We start from the raw sequence: 25,952 nt of genomic DNA on the forward strand, positions 1-25,952 counted from the left end.
TACCCAGCGGAAGTGTATAATCTCAGAATAGTGTTTCTGGAACCACTCTGTAGCGATTGTGGGGTGTCGCATTGTCCTGATAGAATTGCCCAAGACAGTCGGAATGCACAATGGAGACGAATCGATGCGGGTGATCACACAGGATGCCTACGTACGTGTCACCTGTCAGAGTCGTATCTAGACGTATAAGGGGTCCCATATCACTCCAAGTGCACATGACCCACACCATTACAGAGCCTCCACCAGATTGAACAGTCTCCTGCTTACATGCAGGGCCCATGGATTAATGAGGTCGTCTTCATACCCATACACGTCCATCAGCTCGATACAATTTGAAACGAGACTCGTCCGACCATGTTTCCTGTCATCAACAGTCCATTATCGGTGTTGACGGGTCCAGGGGAAGCGTAATGCTTCATGTCGTGCAGTCATACACGAATGGCCCATACTGATGATGTTTCGTTGAATGGTTCGCACGCTGACACTTGTTAATGGTCCAGCATTGAAATCTGCACAAATTTGCGGAAGGGTTGCATTTCTGTTACGCTGAACGATTCTCTTCAGTAGTAGTTGGTCCCGTTCTTGCAATACCTTTTTCTGGCCGCAGCGATGTCGGAGATTTGATGTTTCACGATACACTCGTGACGCGGTCGTACGGGAAAATGCGAACTTCATCGCTACCTCGGAGATGCTGTGGCCTATCGCTCATCCACCGACTATAAAACCACGTTCAGACTCACTTCAACCTTGACAACTTGCCATTGTAGCACCAGTAACCGATCTAACTACTGCGCCAGACACTTGCATAAAGGCATTGCCAACCGCAGCGTCGTACTCTGCCTGTTTACATATCTCTGTATTTGAATACGCATGCCTATACCAGTTTCTTTGGGACTGTAGTGTTTCAAAATGGTTAAATTTGTGTACGTTATCTGACTGTAGTTCGAGTACACTATATGTCACTTGTAGTTTTTTGGCTCTGTATTGTATGGGACTGAAACAGTTAACATCCCCAAAATGAATCTATAATCTGCTTCTGTATACAGTTACATAGAGAAAGGCCAAATGCGTTTGATTCATGTTATTACTATGGTTTGTTGACTGGAACCGTCGAGAACAAAAAGAAAAGAGAAAGAAAATAATCATAAGTACAGAAATGTGTGTTATAATGCATAACAGCTCCAAATTTTATTTTATTTTGGCAGAAGACACGGCAGAAAAACATCAAAGAAGGAAGCGGGCTTTACTTTAAGAACAGCGATATTCCACGTTCCAGTCAGTAAATACATAAATTTTCCGAAGTATAGCACTCGTAAAAGTTGAGAATTGTTTAGGTGACTCTTCACTCTTCAAAGGTTTTCTGCGTTGAAACTACTCACAATCCCTTTTAAAAGTTAATCCGTGTGCCTGTACTTGCATTGCGACGAAATCCAGGTCACCTGGTTTCGCATCTGAAGCCGACAACCTTATCGGATGATCCTTATGGAAGTGGCTGCCGATAAGGACAGCTGGGATGGGAAGTAGGGAAAGCGGTAGGAGGGGGTGGAGGGGAATATCGCCGGTCGGATATATCGCCGCCACAGCCGGACGGGATTTAAGTGAAGAGATACGTCACGGTCCGACGTCGTAAATCTCTCAATTTTTCTATCACCCCACTTCACCTCGGGGAATCGTAAATAAAAGACACTCCGGTCGTAAGAGTTTTGCCGCAGCTGTGCGGTCGGGCCTGTCCGAAACGCTCTGACATACCGCTTGTGGTATTCGACTAAAACAGGAAAAGAAAAGTTAAAGTTCTCCAGAATGGCAGACGTTCGCTCTGGGTCATTTAAAGTCACATAAACAGGATCCGCGACAGTCTCGGAAACTTTAAGTTGCATGAGAGTATGATTTATTGACAAAGGGTTTCCCTTCTGTAAGGGGAACCTCTTGTGTTCCAACTAAAACGCAGTTGACGTTTGACGATCGATGAAAATCTTAGACGTTATTGGGCACCAAAGCTGTTCTCTTTAAATCTTACCATAAGCGATGAAGCATTCTAAAGAAACTTTCGGTAGGTGATATATATTGGAGGAAATAATTTTCTCTATGACCAAGGCTTGCAACATTTTTAATTAGCTAATTATGTGAGATTCCTTTTGTAATTTTCATATTAATGCTACCTGTCAACAAATCCTTGTAGTAAAAACATGAATCATAAGTGTTTGAAACCTATAAGAAGTGATACGGCAAACATGCATCTTTGCGCTGAAACTATTTTGGCGATGAACTTGCACTAATGACCGTGTGTGCCATTTTGGAGAAGTGGAGCCCACGTACATAGGATACCGCGTACAGAAAGCTTCTGCGTCCCTTCTTCGCCACTGCTCGTGTGTTGAGCACCCCTGCCTGGTCCGATTAAAGAAAGACATCGAAGCAATCCAGAGGCGTGGTGCTAGAATTGTTTCCCGTCAGTTCGATATGCACGAGAGTGTTACAGAGGTGCTCCATGAGCTTCAAAGAGAATCCTTCTACGGAAGAAAACGATCTTTGAGGGACACCGTTCAGAGAATACACTTCACCTTGGCACTGATTTACAGAGTTGTTAGATGTTGTCCCGAGGAATAGTGTATCAAATTCTGTAGAACTGGCACGTTAGATTGTCAAAATTCCGAGCTGACTGGGGGGCCGTGCCCAGAATGCTCGAAACACCTAAATTAGGGAGCGATTCGACCGTCTTGCTGGCCAAGGTGCGGTTTTAGAAGCACGAAAACAAGTCGTAGAAACTCTCGACATATGCGGGTGGGCAGTATCTTGCTGCAATGTGAGCTCAGGATGGCAGGCGATGGACAACGAAACGGAGTGTAGAATATGCTCGCCGCATCGCTGTGCTGTTAAGGTGCCACAGATGACAAGCAAAGGAGTCCTGTTATGAAAAGAAGTGGCACCCCAGACCATCACTGCTGGTTGCTGGTCTGGGCTGATATGGGGCGTCTCCAGATACGTCATCGCTGGTCATTGGGGCTCAGTTCGAAGTGAGACTGATCAGTGAAGACATTCTGCTCCAGTCAATGAGATTCCAGGCTGAAGACGTGTCTCAAAATGCCATGGTCAGCGGTGGGATACAGACAGTCTTCCGCCTAGGGCCCGACAGCCACGAGTATTGGTCTGGCGTGCCATTTCTTTTCATAACAGTGTCCCTTTGATTGTTATCTGCGGCGTCCTTACATCTCAGCGGTAAGTCGACGACATTCTACGCCCCATAAAGTTGTTCTTCATGACATGGCATCATTGATTTACATTTCAGCAAGATCTGAGCCATATCTCTTCCCAACTGGGAACTTTAGGTGCATTATGGGCAAGACCCTCCAACCAGCTCGGGATTTTGACGATCTAACCCGCCAATTGCACAGAGTTTGGCACGATATCTCTCAGGAGGACGTCCAAGAACGCTAACAATCAATGTCAAGCCGAAAAACTCTTGCATAATGGCCGGACGTGGATCAGTGCATCATTGACTAGCTCAATTTGTGAAGACCTTTCTCCGGGATAAAGCATATAATTTTTCTGTAATTTTCATTGTTTTTGTTTTTGAGTGTATATTCTTCCTAATATAAGGCATACGTGCATTCGTTATTCGCTACTCTTCCAGGTGTTGCAGTTTGAGTGACAAAAATCACATTTGAGCGAATAATTCTGCAGGAATTAGTGGAAAAACTGTAAGCAGCTCTACAAAACAAGTCTGTCTGGATACAAAATGCGCAACGTACGAAATGTCAGGTGAAAATTCTCAGATGAACTTTCGTGAGCAGGAAGAAGAGGAAGACGACGACGAAAAGTTCGAGTTGCGTTTCAAAGACGACGTTAGCGCTTCGCTTGCGCCTTTCGTCGTCCCTTAAGGGCGGCTTTGATAAAGGGCGCAGGCGACGCGTCGGCGTACGTAGCGGGAGGGCCCTTCCGAGCGCCATCGCCACGTGTAGAATCTAATTACTCCGCCGGGGCCCGAGACAAGAGGCCGCACGCAGCCGCGCTAATTGAGATAAAAACACGCCTCGCTGCCGCCTCCCGGCTCCCAGTTACCGTCGCCCAGGGCCGCAGGGGAGCAGCAGGTTTGGACATCGACGCCGCCGCGGAGCGCCGTCAGCGATGTTCAGGTCCTGCGCCGCTGACACCTGCAAGGGTCTGATAAATGGAGGCCTCTCTCGTGACTAATAAAGTATGCAATTCGAATGACCCAATATTCTTTTGATTCAAGTCATTGGGCTTCGAATACCAACACAAACTGAAGTGATAAAAGTGACGGGATACGTCGTAATATCGTGCTGGACCTGCTTTTTCCCGGCGTAGTACAGGAACTCGGCGTGGATTCTACCATTCGTTCGGGGCCACTACAGCGTCCATACATGCGAAAGTGTTGCCGGTGCGGGATTTTGTACACGAACTTTCTCGATTATGTCTCATTATTCTCCGATGGGATTCACGTCGAGCGATCTAGGTGGCCAAATCATTCCTTCGAAATGTCCAGAATGTTCTTCAAACCAGTCACGAATAATTGTAGCCCGTGACGTGGTGCATTGTCATCCATAAGAATTCCATCGTTTTTTGGAGACATGACGTCGTTGAGTGGCTGCAAGTGGTCTCCAAGTAGCCGAACATAACCATTTACAGTCAATGATCGATTCAGCTGCACCAGACGACCCAGACAATTCTCTTGTCAATACAGCACACACTATTATAGAGCCATCGCCAGCTTTCACAGTGCCTTGTTGACGAGTTGGCTCCGTGTCTTTGAGGGTCCGCATCATACTCTGATCCTGCCATCAGCTCTTACCTGCTGAAATTAAGACTCATCGGGTTAGGTCACAGGTTTCCATTCGTCTAGGACCTAACCGATATGGTCACGAGCCCAGGAGAGGCGCTGCAGGCGATGTCGTGCTGTTAGCAAAGGCACTCGCGTCGGTTGCCTGCTGTCGTACCCCATCAGCGCCAGATTTAGCCGCACTGTCCAAACGGACTCGTACACCGTACGTCCCACATTGATTTCTGCGGTTATTTCACGCAATGTTACTTGTCTGTTAGCACCGACAACTCTACGCAAACCCTGCTGCTCTCAGTCGTTACGTGCAGGCCGTCGCCCACTACGTTGCCTGTGGTGAGAGGTAGTGCCTGAAATTTGGTATTCTCGGCACACTCTTGACACTTTGAATCGCAAAATATTGCATTCTCTGACGATTTCCAATATGGAACGTCCCGTACGTCTAGGTCCAACTATAATTCCGCGTTCAAAGTCTGATAGTTCCGGTCGTGCGTTAATAATAACGTCGGAAGCCTTTTCACACGAATCACCTGACTACATATGATAGCTCCGCAAATTTTCTGCCCTTATATACCTTGTGTCCGCGATACAACAGACATCTACACTCCTAGAAATTGAAATAAGAACACCGTGAATTCATTGTCCCAGGAAGGGGAAACTTTATTGATACATTCCTGGGGTCAGATACATCACATGATCACACTGACAGAACCACAGGCACATAGACACAGGCAACAGAGCATGCACAATGTCGGCACTAGTACAGTGTATATGCACCTTTCGCAGCAATGCAGGCTGCTATTCTCCCATGGAGACGATCGTAGAGATGCTGGATGTAGTCCTGTGGAACGGCTTGCCATGCCATTTCCACCTGGCGCCTCAGTTGGACCAGCGTTCGTGCTGGACGTGCAGACCGCGTGAGACGACGCTTCATCCAGTCCCAAACATGCTCAATGGGGGACAGATCCGGAGATCATGCTGGCCAGGGTAGTTGACTTACACCTTCTAGAGCACGTTGGGTGGCACGGGATACATGCGGACGTGCATTGTCCTGTTGGAACAGCAAGTTCCCTTGCCGGTCTAGGAATGATAGAACGATGGGTTCGATGACGGTTTGGATGTATCGTGCACTATTCAGTGTCCCCTCGACGATCACCAGTGGTGTACGGCCAGTGTAGGAGATCGCTCCCCACACCATGATGCCGGGTGTTGGCCCTGTGTGCCTCGGTCGTATGCAGTCCTGATTGTGGCGCTCACCTGCACGGTGCCAAACACGCATACGACCATCATTGGCACCAAGGCAGAAGCGACTCTCATCGCTGAAGACGACACGTCTCCATTCGTCCCTCCATTCACGCCTGTCGCGACACCACTGGAGGCGGGCTGCACGATGTTGGGGCGTGAGCGGAAGACGGCCTAACGGTGTGCGGGACCTTAGCCCAGCTTCATGGAGACGGTTGCGAATGGTCCTCGCCGATACCCCAGGAGCAACAGTGTCCCTAATTTGCTGGGAAGTGGCGGTGCGGTCCCCTACGGCACTGCGTAGGATCCTACGGTCTTGGCGTGCATCCGTGCGTCGCTGCGGTCCGGTCCCAGGTCGACGGGCACGTGCACCTTCCGCCGACCACTGGCGACAACATCGATGTACTGTGGAGACCTCACGCCCCACGTGTTGAGCAATTCGGCGGTACGTCCACCCGGCCTCCCGCATGCCCACTATACGCCCTCGCTCAAAGTCCGTCAACTGCACATACGGTTCACGTCCACGCTGTCGCGGCATGCTACCAGTGTTAAAGACTGCGATGGAGCTCCGTATGTCACGGCAAACTGGCTGACACTGACGGCGGCGGTGCACAAATGCTGCGCAGCTAGCGCCATTCGACGGCCAACACCGCGGTTCCTGGTGTGTCCGCTGTGCCGTGCGTGTGATCATTGCTTGTACAGCCCTCTCGCAGTGTCCGGAGCAAGTATGGTGGGTCTGACACACCGGTGTCAATGTGTTCTTTTTTCCATTTCCAGGAGTGTATATACGTGTATATCGCTGTCCCATGACTTGTGCCACCTCAGTATGTTATGAGCAGTGTACATCCTGTTGAGCTATTCCACGCTTCCTTTCTTTTTCCTGTTCTTTACCCCATATGTCCAGTGTTGGCACGTTAATTATTGGATTAACAATGTTACTCGTAGAGGCCGGCGGAATTTCTTCCCTGTTACCACCCCTTTCCCCACTGGGATGGGAGTACGCCAACTGTCTACGCGGAGATTTATCCCATGTGCGAGCTTGAGAACGTATTCAAAATGTTTGCGAATCGCGTAAGTATCAGCCCGGTATTCACCTAGTTGGATGTGGAAAACTGCCTGAAAACCACATCCAGGCTGGCCGGCACACCACCCCTCAACGTTAATCCTCTGGGCTGTTTCGATCCGAGCCGGCGTACCTCCCAGGAGCCCGGAAGCGGCGAACTTACGAGCGTGGTTGTCCGGACGAATCAAAACTTTTACGCCTTAATACATCTATACCTGGTCCCAGCTCTGTTTTAACCCTTTATGTTCCATAAATATGAAAAAAGTATACAATTTTTTATTTTTTCGCGCAATTAACATTCATTATCACAGTAAGCAACGAATACTAAAAGATATTAGCAAAGAGTAAACATTCAGTTGCTTTAAGGAGGTCTATCACTTCGGAATACAATTTTAAAGTTTTTCACAAAATTAATCTTTATCATTATAGTAAGCAACGAGTGTAAGAGGAAACTGGCAAAAAATTCAAGAATTAATTGTTTTCAGGTGATGATTTCACTTTCGAGCCACTAGGATGTACAGTTTCCAACCAAACATCATTTCGAGTGATACACAGGGTGAGTCAGGAGGAAAGGTACGTGTCTCGACGGGTGATAGCATTCTGAACAAAAGACTTCATGTGGACATATGCCCTATTCCCAATGGTCTCCGACATAGAACGCTTTTAATGTACATTTCTATTTATTTTCTGTATTATTCACTGTCAGTGTTTACAACGTACCACAGTAATATAGCGGAAGTTGAGACGAACATTGTGATACAGGAAGCTTGTGGTCTATCAAGTCAGAAATCTACATCAAACTGGCCTACAAAAAGTACCTAAGGTACAGCGCACGCGCGTCGCGCGAGATTTTCAATATTCTCGCGATCTCTCCGCGCAAACTGTTAGTCTTAGACGAAAAAAAATACCACCTTATTTGTAGCAAATTTAATTTAGTTTAAGTGTGCAGTGAGACATGTTTTCATTAGAGTGTGTGATTTTCCAATTATTAAACGAAAACGTACAAAAGTGATATTAAACGTGTTCTATCTCGGAAACGATTCGTAATAGGGGATATGTCCAGATGAAGTTTTTTGTTCAGAATCACTAATACTATCGCGTCTCAAAGCATGTGTCTTTCCTCATGACTCACCTTGTATTTGAAAGCAAATCCGTATTTTTCCTAGACACAACCCGACATCTCGAAGCTTCCACTAATTCATGATCCTACAACAACTTATAATCCTAAATAACAAGCAAATATGGGCCTAAAATTTAATAAATTTTGTATGGAAACTGAACTCTTATTTCAAAACCACTCATCAGGTAGTATCAGGAACTCGAATTCCTTACAAAAACTTCAGATACACGGAATACCTACTATCAAGTAGCACAGCCTCCGTCCCGACTGTTCCCATGAGCGCTATAAGCGACTACTGCAGTCCACTACCATCGTAGAAGTACCTCGGTGTACTACTGTATGTCTCTGTTTTACAACAGAATCGGTCGTTTAATGCTAAAGGGACTGGTATTTCAAAAGAATAAAATCATGGTTTCATGCAGGACGGCGGTGCATGGTCTCAACGTGCTTTGATGCTGGCCACACGGTTGGTATGGATGATGATGATGACGATGTTTGGCTTGTGGGGCCCTCAACTACGCGGTTATCAGCGCCCGTACAAATTCCCAACCTTTTCTCAGCCCAATCTCGCCAAGCACATGAATGATGATGAAATGATGAGGTCAACACTGACACCCAGTCATCTCGAACCAGGTGAAAATCCCTGACCCCGCCGGGAATCGCAACCTGGACCCCGTGCTCGGGAAGCGAGAACGTGACCGCGAGACCAGGAGCTGCGGACCGGGCTGGTATGGAGTTCATATAGTAGGGTGCCCATTCTTCTACCAGCGCGATTGACTACTGCTGGATGGTCCTTGGTGTACCTGCTCGTGCTGGAACACTTCTGCCCAACGCATCCTACACGTCATCGATGTTCGACAATGTGCCTGGTCGCATTAAATGCTCCCATCTCTCGCCATATGACAGTACATAACACAGCCAGGAACACCATCGAACATGAACGTTTTGATCGTCCAGCTCTTATGATGTTTGGAGGATAATGTTGCATGGGAGTATTGGCATCCATATCTTTAAACATGGTACACTCACCGTACAACACCCTCCACATGTGTATTGTTTCAGGAGTGCATTCCGCCCTGACTTCATTTTCGTGCCTAACATTGCACAACCTCATTGAACTGCGCAAAATGAGAAGCTCTTGGAATGAGAGCATATACGGTGAATGGAGTCGTTTGCCTGTTCCCCTGACACACATCGTATGGAACACGTGTGTGATGCGTTGGGGAGAGGTATTGAAGCGCTTCCACATCCGCCAACGACTTTCCATCAGTTGTGAACCACACTCGAGGAGTGGCTAGCATTCCTGCCTCTGGATCATGGGGTCCCGTGTTCGATTCCCGGCCGGTTTGGGGATTTTCTCTGCCCGGAGACTGGGTGTTTGTGTTGCCCTAATTGTTTCATCATCATCATTCGTGGCAGTTGCTACGCTGAACTGAGTTAAAAATTGGACGGTGTAGTAATTGGGACTTCGTGGGAGCGATGATGACTGCGCAGTTCAGCGCCCCACAAATCATACATCATCATCATCATCATCACACTGGAGGAGTATCACAAGAACTAATTACTAGCCTTTAAAACCAGAATGTGAGCACGCTGCAGAATATGCAGTGTCGTCCATGTTTATGAAGACCCATGTTCCGCCTTTTGTAACGTTGAGGGCCCATCATAAATCGCGGTGACTCTAGTGTAATTATTGTTTTTGAATAAACGTGTCATTTCTCCAGAATGAGATTTTGACTCTGCAGCGGAGTGTGCGCTGATACGAAACTTCCTGGCAGATTAAAACTGTGTGCCGGACCGAGACTGGAACTCGGGATCTTTCCCTTTCGCGGGCAAGTGCTCTACCGACTGACCTACCCAAGCACAACTCACGCCCCGTCCTCACTGCTTCAATTCCGCCAGTACCCCGTCTCCTACCTTGCAAACTTCACAGAAGCTCTCCTGCGAATCTTGCAGAAGTAGCACTCCTGGAAGAAAGGATATTGCGTAGACATGGCTTAGCCACAGCCTGGGGGATGTTTCCAGAATGATATTTTCACTGTGCAGCGGAGTGTGCGTTGATATGAAACTTCCTGGAAGATTAAAACTGTGTGCCGGACCGAGACTCGAAATCGGGAACAGCTTCTGCCAGGAGGTTTCATCTCGGCGCACACTCCGCTGCACAGTTAAAATCTCATTCTGGAAACATCCCTCAGGCTGTGGCTAAGCCATGTCTCCGAAATATCCTTTCTTTCAGGAGTGCTACTTCTGCAAGATTCGCAGGAGAGCTTCTGTGAAGTTTGCAAGGTAGGAGACGGGGTACTGGCGGAATTGAAGCTGTAATGACAGGGCGTGAGTCGTGCTTGGGTAGCTCAGATGGTAGAGCACTTGCCCGCGAAAGGCAAAGGTCCCGAGTTCGAGTCTCGGTCCGGCACACAGTTTTAATCTGCCAGGAAGTTTCGTGTCATTTCTGTTCGTCTCCTGCGCGTTTGTTTCAGCTACCTTGTGTAATATACTCACCAGTTCTTTGTATGTGTAGTTCAAGTTTCATCGAGTTATGTTACGTGGCACTGACAGCTCGTAAGAAAGTTACTTTCGTCCTTAAGTTATTTCGTAAGTTACAGGCAAGACTATCTTATCTGAAAGCCTTGAGATACTAAATAAAGATTGTCTTGAATGAGATTTTCACTCTGCAGCGGAGTGTGCGCTGATATGAAACTTCCTCGCAGACTAAAACTGTGTGCCGGACCGAGACTCGAACTCGGGACCTTTGCCTTTCGCGGGCAAGTGCTCTACCATCTGAGCTACCCAAGCACGACTCACGCCCCGTCCTCACAGCTTTACTTCCTCCCACTATCTCGTCTCCTATCTTCCAAACTTTACAGAAGCTCTCCTGCGAAACTCCTGGTCCCGAGTTCGAGTCTCGGTCCGGCACACAGTTTTAATCTGCCAGGAAGTTTCAAAGATTGTTTGTGTTCTGTTCAACCACTGTTGTCGCACGTGTGGTGTCACGCAGCAAGACATCATACGGGTTCATAGCAGCCCAGAGCAGCCCAAAAGCGTCAGCGGCTGCGCCCGAGCGACGGACGACTACTCGAGTGTGACGTGTTGTGTGCTGTTGTGTGTCCGCAGGTGAGAAGCCGTACAAGTGCTCGTGGGAGGGCTGCGAGTGGAGGTTCGCGCGCTCGGACGAGCTGACGCGCCACTACCGCAAGCACACGGGCGCCAAGCCGTTCAAGTGCCGCCACTGCGACCGCTGCTTCTCGCGCTCCGACCACCTGGCGCTGCACATGAAGCGCCACGTCTAGGCCAGGGCCCGCCCCCGCACCGCCCCCAGCGCCTCCCAGTCACTGCCACCCCCGCAGCCGCCGCTGCCGTCGGCCGCGGCCGAGCCTCTGCGTCCTGCGTCCTCCCGGAGAAGAGGAAGACCGCCGCCGCCGCCTTCCGGCGGGTCTCGGCGCCTCGCCACTCTTTTCCGGAAGTATTTTGGAAGGAAGCTGTAGGACACAGAGGACACAGAAAAAGGAGAGAGAGAGATGAATTGTTAAAGAATTATAAATATATATATATGTATATGTATACAGGGGCCAGTTCATTTAGTGTTAAAAATATTAAACAGCAGTCTTTCCAAGTGCTCGACAGCAAGTGGACGACTCGAATTATGCCAAAAAAGGGGTAAAAAAACTACGATTAAATGCGTAGTGATTCGAGGGTAAAGTAAAGAAAAAGAAGTTAGCTGGAGAGTAATTATTTAAAAAGAAAACGGAAGACAAGTGATACCCAAAATAAGTATTGTAACGTTGCCAAATGTGAGAAGTGTTACCAGTCGTCGTGTGAGTTGCGTGAGACGTTTGTCGTGGCCAGTCAGCACTCTAGTGTGTGTGTGCGTACTGTGCGTTGCAACCCACGTCCGTTAGTGCGTAGTTCCGCGGTATGCGTAGCGTCTGTAGAGCTCCACTGTGAGGAGCGCGGAAAAGGTGATAGGAACGCTGGAAAACGAAATTTTAAGAAACTTTAAAAAAATAAGGTGAGAGAGAGTATGGTGACGATTTTCTAAGCAGGAGACAAAATTAAAAAAAAAAAAGAATCAGGGTTCCTACCAAGAGAGGCGCTACACGGGAATAATGCTCAAAAAAGCTTTACACGAGACGAAGCGTATTTTTTGTCGTGTGACGGTAGAGTAGTGGAGCAGGTGCGTGGCGGTGCGTTTGGGGGCGAGGTGAGCCCCACTTTGTGACGTGGTGTGGTGTGTGATGTAATGTGGTGTGAAGTAATGAGGTGTGATACAAGGTATGAAGAGATGCAGTGTGGGGCGGACATCCTTACGTATTAGATGCTCTGTTCAAGATCAGGGTTTCGTCGCCAATAATTTCTAAGACAGTTTTTTCATAATCCAACATTTTCTAGGTGGTTTAACGAGATGTTTAAAGAATTTTTTTCTCTCCAAACAAAAAAAAGCTTCTTCCATGTCTACGAATTTTTTTCCAATCATCTTCCCATTTTTTCGTAATATTTACGAGTAAGAAATTTTTTCGATTAAATGAATTATATAGGGATTGAGAAGAGAAAGCAATTTCAGTATTTTGAAATAAGACTGGCTTCTGCGGTTGAGAGAGAAAAGACTTTTGTCAGCAAACAATTGTATTATGGATGTTATTGTGCCAGTACTTTTGTATTTCCATATCGGGCTCGATAGCAGTGGTTCCTTGTTTGTGGAGCTTTCGAACCCGCAAAAGACCGTCAAAAATTTCTTGACTGACATGTGGTTGCAAGAATTCGAATGTTATTTCTCTTATAGTCTTTAATTGTGCCTCACAAGAGTGGGCCTTGTAATGTAACTGTATTCTTTCTTGCATTTATTGGGCACGACATATTTTTCAAATGTTAGCAGAAAATCAAAATATGTTCGTAGAAATAGTTGTCAAAAGATATTATGTCACCTTTGTTTTTCGTTGTACGTTAGACATAGGTTTAAGAAACTATTTTTCTTTTCTCCACAGTATACAGCATAAGTGTCCTTGACTGATGTATGCGTAACAACGACTTCCTCTCTCTGAAATAGCCTTACAGACCGTTCGCTTCAGTCTATTTTCACATTCCTCTTTTGAATCGGACTACATTCTTTTATGTCTTTCCGAGTCTTTGTTAATACGGTCGATGAAAAGAAATTATAAAAGTAAAAAAAGAAAGAAATTAAAAAAAAGCAGTACATGTGAGCTCGAGTGACTGTGACAACAAATGAATTTATTGAAAGGGAAAGTAAACTAGATTTTTTAGTATTTGTAGTATTTTGTACAGTAAAGGACTTCGCTGAACACGCGAAATCTGTCATTAAAGATAAAATTATGTACGAAGTAATGTATATTTTGTGCGCAGATTTAAGGCACATGCAATTGTGTTTTACAATTTGTAAAATTGTCATACAAATAGACGCTTTGAATGTTACAAAAAAACGAGACAACACACAAACGAGTGAGTAAATAACCAAATTAAAAAAAGAGAAAAAACGAGAGGCTATTGTAAGTTTGTTTTTAATATATATTAATAAATATTATTATTATTATTATTATGATTATTATGATTAGCGGGTCAGTTAATCTTTTTGAGTGATCAAAGTGATTGTACAAATAACGCGTCCTCTGCAGCATTTAAATAAGAAAGTGAAAAACCTCATCTACAGTTCTTCCGGTGGAAAAACGCATACGGGCGCTCAGATGTTGCAAATGGGCGTAATATCAGAGAAAAAAGTACATCCTATTAATGTTTAAGCAAGATAAAATGAATAATTTGTCATGTTGAATTTTTTAAAAACTGCTTTTTGCCTAGATATTGACGTATTTTTAAGAGATAATTTAAATAGTTATAATTTCTATAAAATATTATCTGTTTTTCCCTCGTCGAGAGACTTAGCGTACTCCGATAAAAGTGAGAAAAGAGTACCTCTTCTCATTTTCTTATCCACTTCCCTTTACTCCCATCCCTGTATTTCTTCCAGTCTTCCTCTTTGATATACCCGACAGCCCTCGACCACTTTCCCCGAAAAAAAAAAGGATTAATGTTTCTCCAAGAAATTTGTTTAAATTGTATTTCACTAGTTTGTGTGAATGCCGACGGCGGCGCTAGCGGTCGCGCGGTTCTGCGCCTGCGCGTTGTAGAGCGGAAGCCGCCGACCGCCAGCGTCCTCGCCGAGCATTACTCTTGCTTGTATATCTGCTCACTGCAAATAAACGTACGTTCCTGTTCAGACGCCCGTGCTCATTCTTCTCCATAATGCCCTCCTCCTCCTGACCGCGAGCTGTTCAAAAGACGACACAGGTAAGAAATCATATAACATTCAGTGTCTGGACTAGTGCCAACAACCACATGCTGCGTCTCGTCGGCGTTTCTGACGCAACTGCAAGCAGTACTTTCCATCACACACTGGATCATTTCACGTCCGAAATTTAGATCCTTGCTGACTTTTTGTATACGGACATTAGACTGTGGTCTAAGACATGTTTCTCCACCTAAATTTTAGTCGCCTAATGCTAGAGGTATTCTCAGGGGCTAAAACTGTGTGTGGTTATCAACTACGACGTCTTTATAGTCTCTGAGGAGGTCTCCATCATTAGGAGGCGAAATTCTAGGCACAGAAACACGCCTTAGACATCGGCATTATGCTCATGTAACAAAAACTGGTGAAAAGAGAACATATCAATATCAAGAACTGAAATGGGAAACCAGTATTAGCCAAAGGTGGAAAAGCTCAGAGGTGAAATGAGTGTGTAGAGGGGCTGTGAAATGTAAATGAACATGAGTAACTGAGCCGTGGTAGGGGAACAAGGGGGAAACAAATGGTAGCACCAAAATTTTTCTTTAACAGGGTGGTTTTATTGGAGTGAACAGTAGACAATGAAATTTAAATAACAACTCTCCACATATATTGCTTCACAGGTAAGATTAAATTTATGATAGTTAAATTTTTTAAACAACTTTCAACAAATATCCCTTAACGCCTTTAGTAAAAGAATAAGTGATAGGCCTAACGAGGAAGTGCAATCCATCCCAACATTTCCATAGATCATAGACACAAGTTGCACAATTTAACCCCAAGGATTTGCCAAGATAAAATTTCCCCAAAACGTAAAAGATAAATCACTACACTAAAATTCTGCATCCGTTATCAACATAAAAGTTCACAAGGAGCCCAAAGCTGGATTTTAACATTTCTGACATCACAGCAGTAGGCAGATAAAATTAACTCAGTTAACAAAATACAATTACACCAAAACTCAAATACAAGTTAAAATTTAACACATTCGGCGACAACCGCCAGTTTACAATAGTTCAAAACGTTATTCAATCTCATAGGTGCGCAGATGTCATTATCAAGGGGAGTGTGCGAACCAACTTGAAGCAACTATAACATGGCATAGACCAAATTTCAGATTCGGCAGTCTATGCAGAGAAGCCGGCAATAAAAGATAAACAAGTTAGGAAACGATCACCGTCGCCCCCATACACACTCCCGCACGGGCACAGAGGAGCCAACCTTATGCCAGGGAGATAGGACAGGAAGGGTGAAAAGAAAAAAAAAAAAAAAAAAAACTTCGGCACGGGGCCCACCGAACCACTGGACGGGAACTACCAAAATTCACTCACCTTAAACTTTACGTACGAGGCCCGGGCGAGGAAACGGGAAATCGTACGGGCACAGGCCAGCAAAAACCCCAGACAAACACACAGAATCCCATAAATTCCAAAACATAATTTAATCAATTATCCCCCAAAACCCCGGAAATTGGCACAAGCGAAATTACAGGCCACAGGATTCAAAGGCACTCTGCAGAAAAGTAAGGAGGGAAAAGGTTAAACAAAGTTTTGCAACAGCACAATAAAACGCACTAAGTAAGGTACATCACCCCACGGAATGCCGAGAAACACGAAAACTGGGGTTTGTCCACGATTCCGACACAATCGTAACAACGAAGATGATCTTCTTAGCCATAGTACACTGAAACACACAAACAGCACCGAACTTCCGAGGACGGAAAGGTACTCCCCTGTAAACTATATCCGGGAGCAGCACAGCTACAAGCTCCTGCCAAGGCGCGGTCCAGGGAAATCGCCGGGAGAAAGATGATCCAGCACGAGTATCGTCACCCAGCCCTCAGCTAGGAGTAGTCAGACAGGGCAGGAAAGCTGGTAATCAGGCTACGACTCCAACCACCGACCCGGGGAGCAGCAAGCATCACCAGCCCTGGCCAGCGACAGCGCGGAGGGAACCACCGTCCGACGCAAAAGGCAGTGCTCGCGCCCAAACTTGACTGCCCGCGCACACAACACGCCACGGGGCAGAGACGGCGCCACCCGCCGCCAGGAGGCGCGCCGCAACGGAGAAAGAAACACCACTCGGATGCCCAACGATCGAGAATCGATCGGGAATACCGCCACCGCGGCGCAGTAACATTATAGAAAGGGAAGAGGACGTAGATGGAGATGGGAGATACGATGCTGCGAGAAGAATTTGATAGAGCAATGAAAGACCTAAACCGAAACAAGGTACCTGGTGTAGACGACATTCCGTCAAACTTCCTAGCTACTTGGAAGAGCCAGCCATGACAAAACTACTTCACCTGTTGTGCAAGGTGTATGAGACAGGAGAAATATCTCAAAATGTCAAGAAGAATGTAATATAATGCGCATACATAGGGGCAGAAATCCATTCCAGTACGATTATGCCATAGGTGGTAAATCATTGGAAGCGGTAACGACCGTAAAATACTTAGGAGTTACTATCCGGAGCGATCTGAAGTGGAATGATCACATAAAACAAATAGTGGGAAAAGCAGGCGCCAGGTTGAGATTCATAGGAAGAATTCTAAGAAAATGTGACTCATCGACGAAAGAAGTAGCTTGCAAAACGCTTGTTCGTCCGATTCTTGAGTATTGCTCATCAGTATGGGACCCTTACCAGGTTGGATTAATAGAAGAGATAGACATGATCCAGCGAAAAGCAGCGCGATTCGTCATGGGGACATTTAGTCAGCGCGAGAGCGTTACGGAGATGCTGAACAAGCTCCAGTGGCGGACACTTCAAGAAAGGCGTTACGCAATACGGAGAGGTTTATTATCGAAATTACGAGAGAGCACATTCCGGGAAGAGATGGGCAACATATTACTACCGCCCACATATATCTCGCGTAATGATCACAACGAAAAGATCCGAGAAATTAGAGCAAATACGGAGACTTACAAGCAGTCGTTCTTCCCACGCACAATTCGTGAATGGAACAGGGAAGGGGGGATCAGATAGTGGTACAATAAGTACCCTCCGCCACACACCGTAAGGTGGCTCGCGGAGTATAGATGTAGATGTAGAACTGCAGTTCTAAAGAAAGCAAGTGCTGAGAGGTGTGACTATTACCGAACTATCAGTTTATTAAGTCATGGTTGCAAACCAATAACACTATTTACAGAAGAATGGAAAAACTGTAGAACCCGACCTGAGGGATCTCGAGAAATATAGGAATACACGAGACAACAATAACCCTATTACTTCTGTTAAAAGATAGGTTAAGAAAGGCAAACATAGTTTATAGCGTTCACACACTTAACGGCCGGGCGGCGTGGCCGAGCGGTTCTAGGCACTACAGTCTGGAACCGCGCGACAGCTACGGTCGCAGGTTCGAATCCTGCCTCGGGCATGGATGTGTGTGATGTCCTTGGGTTAGTTAGGTTTAAGTAGTTCTAAGTTCTAGGGGACTGATGACCTTAGAAGTTAAGTCCCATAGTGCTCAGAGCCATTTGAACCACACTTAGCGAAATCTATTGACAATACTGAATGGAACCCATTCGTTAGATACTACGGGTAGCAGGGTCAAAATACAGAGAGCGAAATATTATATTCATCTTATACAGAAACGAGATGGTAACCGTGAAGAGTTTGAGTTCGTGAAACGGAATCAGCGACAGAGAATGGAGTGAGACAGAGTTGTAGCCTATCTCCGATGTTATTCAATCTGTACGTTGTTGAGCAAGTGGCAAAGGAAACCGAAGAAAAATTTGGAATAGGAAGTAAAGTTCAGGGAGAAGAAATAAAACCTTTGAGGTTTGCCGATGATGTTGTAATTCTGTCAGAGGCAGCAAAAGCCTTGGAAGCGCTGTGGAACGGAGTGTACAGTGTCTTGAAACGACGATATAAGATGAACAACAACAAAAGCAAAGTAATGATAATGGAATGTGGTCGAATTAATTAGGCGTTAGTGATCGAATTAGGGTAGGAAATTAGACACTAAAATTAGTAGCTGAGTTTTACTATTTGGACAGTCCAATAGCTAATGATGGCTGAAGTACTGGGGATATAAAATGTAGACTGGCAATGGCAAGAAAAGTGTTTCTGAAGAAGAGAGATTTATTAACATCGAATATAGATTTAAGTACTAGGAAGTATTTTCTGAAGGTATTTGTCTGGAGCGTAGCCCTGTATGAAAGTGAATCGTGGACGATAAACATTCACACAAGAAGAGCATAGAACCTTGTGAAATGTGATGCTACAGTGGAATGCTGAATATTAGATGGGCAGATCGTGTAATTAATGAGGAGGCACTGTATCTAATTGGGGAGAAAAGAAATTTCTGGGACAGTTTGCCTAAAACAAGGGCTCGATAGATAGGTCGCAGCCTGAAACATTAGAGGATCATCACTTTAGTATTGGAAGGAAACGTGGGGGATAAAAAGCTTAGAGGGAGACAAAGAGATGAATACACTAAGCAGCTGCAGGTGGATGCAGGCTGCAGCAGTTATTCGAAGATGAAGAGTCTCGCAAAGGATAGAGTACCGTGGAGAGCTGTGTCAGATCAGTCTTCGTACTGGAGACTACAATATTAACAACAACAAAAATACGAAGGATGTACTCTACATGTTTGTTAATTATTTTAGAGCCTTTAAGTGGGTTATAAGACAACACTTCCGACAAAAGATAATTTTAATAAAAATTTTGTGATGTTGAAGAAAACGGGTCCGACATACTGTGTACAGCATCAGAGATAGCAGTACCAATGGTCATCTGGTTACGTCATGAGGTGGGTACTTCTTAACGTCCATACATCTTTGATAATAGACAACATAGACGTGCCCTGCAAATAAATCACACATTATAAAAGCAGGTAGCAAATAGCTCGTATACTACGTCCAAAGTATGAGTTAGCGATCCACTGTGTCTCAAATTACATGCTACTTCACAGCGTTGTAAACATATGTAACCGAGCGTGAAACGTAAATGGCTACTAAGTTCAAAACAGACCTTTCCGACCTTTCCTTGCGTTATTGTTGCCAGGTGTCTCAGTCATAACATTTCAGTTTAACTGAGAAGCTACATTCGTTTCTGTAGAACATACACCTAAATATGGTAATCTATTTTGCGTCGTTATGTCTCGTAGGACGTTTCTCGATCTTTCTGATGTGCTGAACTATGTATCAGTCTCTCAGCCACAGGTAATGGCAAAGAAACACATGTTCTTAGAACAACGCAGACGTCTGGGAAATTGTTGATCAATTTTTGATCAAGAATTGTGTTTGAGAGCTTAATTGGTCCCAGTCAGTCACTGATGTTGTCAGTTTGAACTACTTTCAGGTAATTCATTTCTTCCACTACTTCATCTGAAACGTCCTAATGTGGATAAACCAGCGCGCAGAAATAAGAAACTGTACTTGTTCAGTTCGTACAAAAGCCTTATACCGATCGGCAACTTTGGCTGCAGCATTCCAGAACAACAAAGACGCCGTTTGTTTGAATTTCTCTTCAGGATGTTTAATATCACTGCCAACTGCTCCATAAACTAAAGGAAATGAAACAAGCGCTTTGTAATCGAGTGTTCTGTTTTACTGTTTATCACTATTTTAGAGCAGACAAGATGCTACTCTTCTCGTCATAAACTGAAACGTCTATAACTTAAACTTGCCGTTCTTACATTCACACCATAAAAAGAGTTCAATAAATGTGTTACATGAGTTCCTATAGTCATATCGAGGCATCTTACAACAGTCTGGGCCACAGGGCTAGAACCTTGGGTACCTCTACTCCACACTTCCTTATTGGGCAGCTAGTTAGAGTTGTTGGTCAGATCCGGTTAAACCTGAGGTTTGGATTAATGAGGTTGATCTGCTATACTGGCTACTCTGAACGCAGTTTTTAGCTATTTGGCCTCACGCGTCTAGCCAAATTCATGGCCAGTTCCCCATCTCCAGCTCAGAAACACGCTGCAGAAACAATACAAACTCGTACTATACAGGACTCGCAAACGAATGGAACACATGACTCTTTTCCCTTAGGTCGAGTACGGGAAGTTACATTCGTGGGACATAGTCTGAAGAAAATGGAGAAGATCAGTATGAAATCCCTTGAAATTGTGTGGTTCAATCATGCTCTCTCAGCAAATATGTTTCATGTTGAAAGCGGACTGGAACGGGGTAATTTTCATTGTCTTTGTAAATTTAACATCAACACAGACTTAACTCAGAATCCATCTTTTTACGTGTCTCAGCCTACAGGTAAGTCACATCCATACCCAGCCATCTACCAGCTCTCCTACCCACTCATTCGCCTATCCGCCCACCCAGCCATCCACACACACACACACACACACACACACACACACACACACACACACACACATCTCTACGCTTTACGACCAGTTGCCGCAGTGCACCTATCTTTATTATTCGTGCCATGTTGCTCACAAACTCCACCTCTACTTCTCAACGTACAATGTAAGACGTTGTTAAATATAGCTATCTTACACACAAAAACGGCAAACATTTTATGACAATTTTATGGAATGTTTTGTTGTTCAATGGTTCTGGCTCCATTGCTCAGTTTATAAAATAATGTAGAACACACGAAAAGTTTTTTCCTGCCGACACCACATAATCTGACTTCAGACTCTTTTCGTCAACAAGTCACTGCTGACACTATACAACAAGCTCTTTCAAAGATGTTGCACTTACAAGCCCTTGACTAGCTGGGCGCCTACACAATCGATATACTTACAACATTATTAAAATTACAATGTGGAACTGGTAGAGCAGCAAATAAAGTGGAGCCAACATTTTATTCTGAACGTTGAAAGGGATATTTAAAGGAGTATTGGAGCAAGCAGGATGATATCGAACTTCGACGACGATGGAGGCTTGAGTACGGAGCAGATAAACCAATACGATTATCAATTTCACACATTAGTGGCAACTCAGGAAACGATGTCTGACGTTCACAAGAAGGTATATGAAAATTACACACAGGGATAACATGCCCTTGTTCACTCATGCTGTTAACACAAGCAACTTGTGATACATTTCTAGAACATCAGGGTGTAGTATGTACTATAACTGTCCTATACCTTGATTGAATACGTAGATTTCTTTCAAATTTTTCACGCATTAGTATATAAAAGTAGCCTTAACTTAAATGAATATAATCTTTGTGCTCATCCACACATTTCCCAGGCCAGCAAGTCTTCCAGTCAGACCCTTCTCACTTCTTTTAAACAAGATTCCTTTGCACGTTATCTTCTTCATGGTCCAATCGTATGCGAACAAGTTCTTATTCTCATTCTGTAGCAGTTTTAGTTTTCTGCGCATTTTCTTGACACATGCCTCTTGTACATCTCCCTTCATGTACACGATCTTGTATTTCCCTTATTTGCACCTATCTATTGACATTCACGACAGTGAGTCCGGTACTACAATTTGTTCATTTCGCCAATTTTATTTCAAGTTCAAACTGTCGAATGAACAGCGACTATGTAACTAATCTTCTGGCAATAGTGTTCACTGTAAAACGCGCCTCAGTTTTATGATCGTGAAATCTGGTTTCGCCGGATAGAGCGAATCAGGTTATGGTTGTGGAAAGGGGCCGTGATGAGTCACTGTTACTTGCACAAACACACAAACTTTTATTTTCCGAAGAACGACTTAATTACACATTACCTTAATAGGATCAAATTAAAACAATATGGCTGAAGGCCCAAAGTTGAGAAAACTTGCGATACCTCCTGGGCTGAAGGCCCAAAACGACACCAAAAACAAGAATGGCTGAAGGCCTGAACCACAGTTATTAAAAATTGCTTTAAGGAATACACGCGGCTGAAGGCCTTTGAAAGAGAAAATAAATTCTTGGCTGAAGGCGACACACAAGACATTGAAAAACTCAGGACTTAGGGCCAGGATAACAAAAATTTCAGGTAGAAATTAAAAAAAAATTAGTTTTAAACAAATCAATTTTCATATTTCAATTTAAGACGGCTGAAGGCCTTATTTTAAAATTAAAACAAAGTAAATTAATAGACAGCTGAAGGCCTCGCACAGTACTTCAGACTAAAATGAAAATCACAATCTAAAACCAACAGAACAGTGGTGCTCATGAGTGTTCCAAGGGTCGGCCTCAGAAGGTAGCTCTAACGTAAGGCGGGGTGAGACAGGCAGCCAAAAGTAAGGTTAAATAATCGGATGGCAACCTGACCCAGGGATAGCTGAAGGACCGACCAACAATCTAATCAATTACCTTCAGCCCGACCGCCGGTCGCCGTGGCCGAGCGGTTCTAGGCGCTTCAGTCTGGAACCGCGTCACGGCTACGGTAGCAGGTTCGAATCCTGCCTCGGGTATGGATGTGTGTGATGTCCTTAGGTTAGTTAGGTTTAAGTAGTTCTAAGTTCTAGGGGACTGATGATCTCAGATGTTAAGTCCCATAGTGCTCAGAGCCATTTTTTTTCAGCCCGACTAGCGGTACGGCAACGGAAAGTATCAGCCACGGACAAAGATACCGGTGAGTCAAAACCATCTGCGGAAACACTTCCACAAACAACTCGAACGATACTAAAACCAGTCACAACAAGGACGAATCACAAGTCGAAACACACACTTGACTAAATACACGTCTTCCGATGAGACGACCCACCGAACGACTAACCAAGGCAGACCCCACTCAAGTCATGTGTGTAGGCAACGATCGAGCGACTTATGGCAGTCCGGACCCCACTACTGCTCTGTTCCAACTCAACTGGTTCAACTGGCTCTGAGCACTAAGGTCATCAGTCCCCTAGAACTTAGAACTACTTAAACCTAACTAACCTCAGGACATCACACACATCCATGCCCGAGGCAGGATTCGAACCTGCGACCGTAGCGGCCGCGCGGTTCCAGACTGTAGCGCCTTTAACCGCCCAACTCAACTCCCAACACCATCGTCAAGACTTCTTTCTTAGAAATGCCATAGTTCTTCACACATTTAGTTAATCAGAGACTGACGAAAGTTATTGTCCTGTGTTGCTTCTCTCCTACCTCCTCTGTTTCTTGAGATAGGCGAAATCCGATTGCATAACTGCTGCTAGCTGTGGCCAAACACAAGAGCACATTCAAGCGGGCGTAGTGCAGTATTTACGCATTAGCTAAAAACTAACTGTTCCACACAAAATAATTTTTCTTACATACATTCAAGTTATCTTCCACAAAAAAGGAACTCACACACTGTATCTAGGCACAGCATCACTGCTGCACTCCTAATCTCTTTAGATAAAACTTCCTCTATGACATAACACTCAAGTTGCATAAAATATACGTGCACAAATTATCACACACATAAAATGTATGAGTCAGACATAAATAACATTACAGTAAATTGAACAAGAAAAAATTATACAAACATGCAAAGAAAATTTCAATTTCCGTACCTTTCAAAATGTAGAACCATTCGGTCCAAGTGTGGTTCTCTGAGTGGTTAGTGGACACGATGGGAGGCGTTAAAATGGTTTGGCCATTTAAGATATATGGTTCATATGGCTCTGAGCACTATGGGACTTAACATCTATGGTCATCAGTCCCCTAGAACTTAGAACGACTTAAACCTAACTAAGCTAAGGACATCACACAACACCCAGTCATCACGAGGCAGAGAAAATCCCTGACCCCGCCGGGAATCGAACCCGGGGCCATTTAAGAGACAGATTCTCCTGAACGGAATGATAAATGTGCATACTCGTGTGTTCTGGTGTGCAACAGACTAATTGCAATTTTACGGAGAGTTTATGTCTGGTGGGAAGTGTCCCACTATTTTTAACATGCCGTGGCCAATTGTTAATGAACTTGATGTTTGTCTCATTTGGCATTTATTTCCACTAATGAGAAGGGATTTTGCTTCGCATGCAATGAAGTACCCCGACAATACCACCAAGAAAAATCAGCTTATCCCAGTGCGAAATTCCAGGCGGCTAAGGGGTGAAGAGGAGCGAAGAAGTTGAACTTACCCCAAGTCCTTCGGATTTTCACCAATGTCCTGCTTGTGGGGAACACTGAAAGGGTGTCTCGCACCACAAGAAATTCATCAGGAATTAAGACGCATGTGCAGCAGTCGCGATGGACATTCTAACACGAAGCAGATCAGTCTGCCCAATTTAGGGACGCATAATTTTGGCTAGAACCACAATAAGTCTTATCCACAGACTTGTAGGCCATTTATATTGATTGTAGGAATATGCTAAAACATTTGGTTTCAGCATTGCTCCATTACCAGTTTAGTCCCTGTATCTCAGGAATTGGCAGTTTCATCATGGAGCGACTTGGTTAGGTTACGAAATAAGAAATTTATGAAGTCTCTCGAGTCTGATAATGGTGCTGACATTTCAAAACAGTACTCGGAATCAAAGTTGAAGTTGGCTGGTTGATATTGAGACTGCTATGTTTGTTGTTTAATGTGGTGCAGGATTTCGATTAAAATGGAGTTTGGCTAGGAGTCGTGCAGGCGTGGAATCTTGACTAACTACAATTTAATTTTACTAACGGGACGAGCTATTCTATTACCATAGCACATGTGTAAGACAAAAAAATTGTGAGATCGGTGTCAGTTTTCAAAGTGACCTAACACCAGGCCTAAAAAAAAAAGAATCAGCAAAATAAGCCTTCTACCAACAGTAAAAAAAAGGCCTTAAGGGGCCACCAATGAGTATACGATCAGAAAATATTAATCCAGTATACATACATCACCAAATAAAAATATTTCGCCCCACTTAGGTTAGCTTAATCGAAGAGGCACTCAGTATACTTCAGAACAAGACGCTATAGTCAACACGGTAGCACAAGGCCTCCCCTCTATGAACAACACCTTAGCCCAACAACGACAACGTGCACAATCTGCGATGACACAATAACCAAACGTTTATCAGTTATCAAGGCACATAGAAAGGCACCTTTAATCATTAAAAGCTTATCACTAAAACACAATTTCTCAAGATAATTCAATACTCTGCATTGGTGAGGCCCCACACGGTCTTACCATGTTTCATCAAAATACAATCCACTTATAGTTTGTTCAGAAATTCCCGTTGAAAACTTCTAAAACTTGTAAAGCGGAGTGAGTAGATAATATTTTAAATTGGAACCATGTCCGGAAACGTACCGGTTCCTGGTATAACTATCTGAAATCGTGTTGGTAACGCGAGCGCTTTTACAAGTAAACTGATTAGGCTTCACACAGTACATCAGTCGTTTAACAGTTTCTGTAATTAATAGCCGAAAAAAATTGCTCTTGTACCCGTTGACGGGTTCTCTTCAACGTGATTCGGTACAGCCTCTTCTACTTCAGATGTGCGGTGTCTCCTTGAAGCACCACAGTCTCGCCTGCTGACGGTGAAGGTATCCTTCCTCGAAGCCGTTACGTAATTGAGACGAAAAGATTATGCTATGGCGTCGGACGTGGTGGAGAACGATCTTGATAAAGGCGACGAGC

The 25,952-nt window shown here is 44.6% G+C and overlaps 1 protein-coding gene across 1 annotated transcript in view; it reads left to right on the plus strand.

Moving 5' to 3' along the window:
* LOC124613543 (zinc finger and SCAN domain-containing protein 5B-like) overlaps positions 1-14,442 on the plus strand; it is a 67,806-nt gene extending 53,364 nt beyond the window's left edge. Inside the window, exon 4 of the mRNA XM_047142255.1 lies at positions 11,329-14,442. Coding sequence (XP_046998211.1) covers positions 11,329-11,504 — 176 coding nt within the window. The 3' untranslated portion in view covers positions 11,505-14,442. The remainder of the gene's footprint in view (positions 1-11,328) is intronic.
* Positions 14,443-25,952: the final 11,510 nt, after the last annotated feature.

This window comes from Schistocerca americana, chromosome 4 (genome assembly GCF_021461395.2).
Source record: "Schistocerca americana isolate TAMUIC-IGC-003095 chromosome 4, iqSchAmer2.1, whole genome shotgun sequence".
Classification (NCBI taxonomy): Eukaryota; Metazoa; Arthropoda; class Insecta; order Orthoptera; family Acrididae; genus Schistocerca; species Schistocerca americana.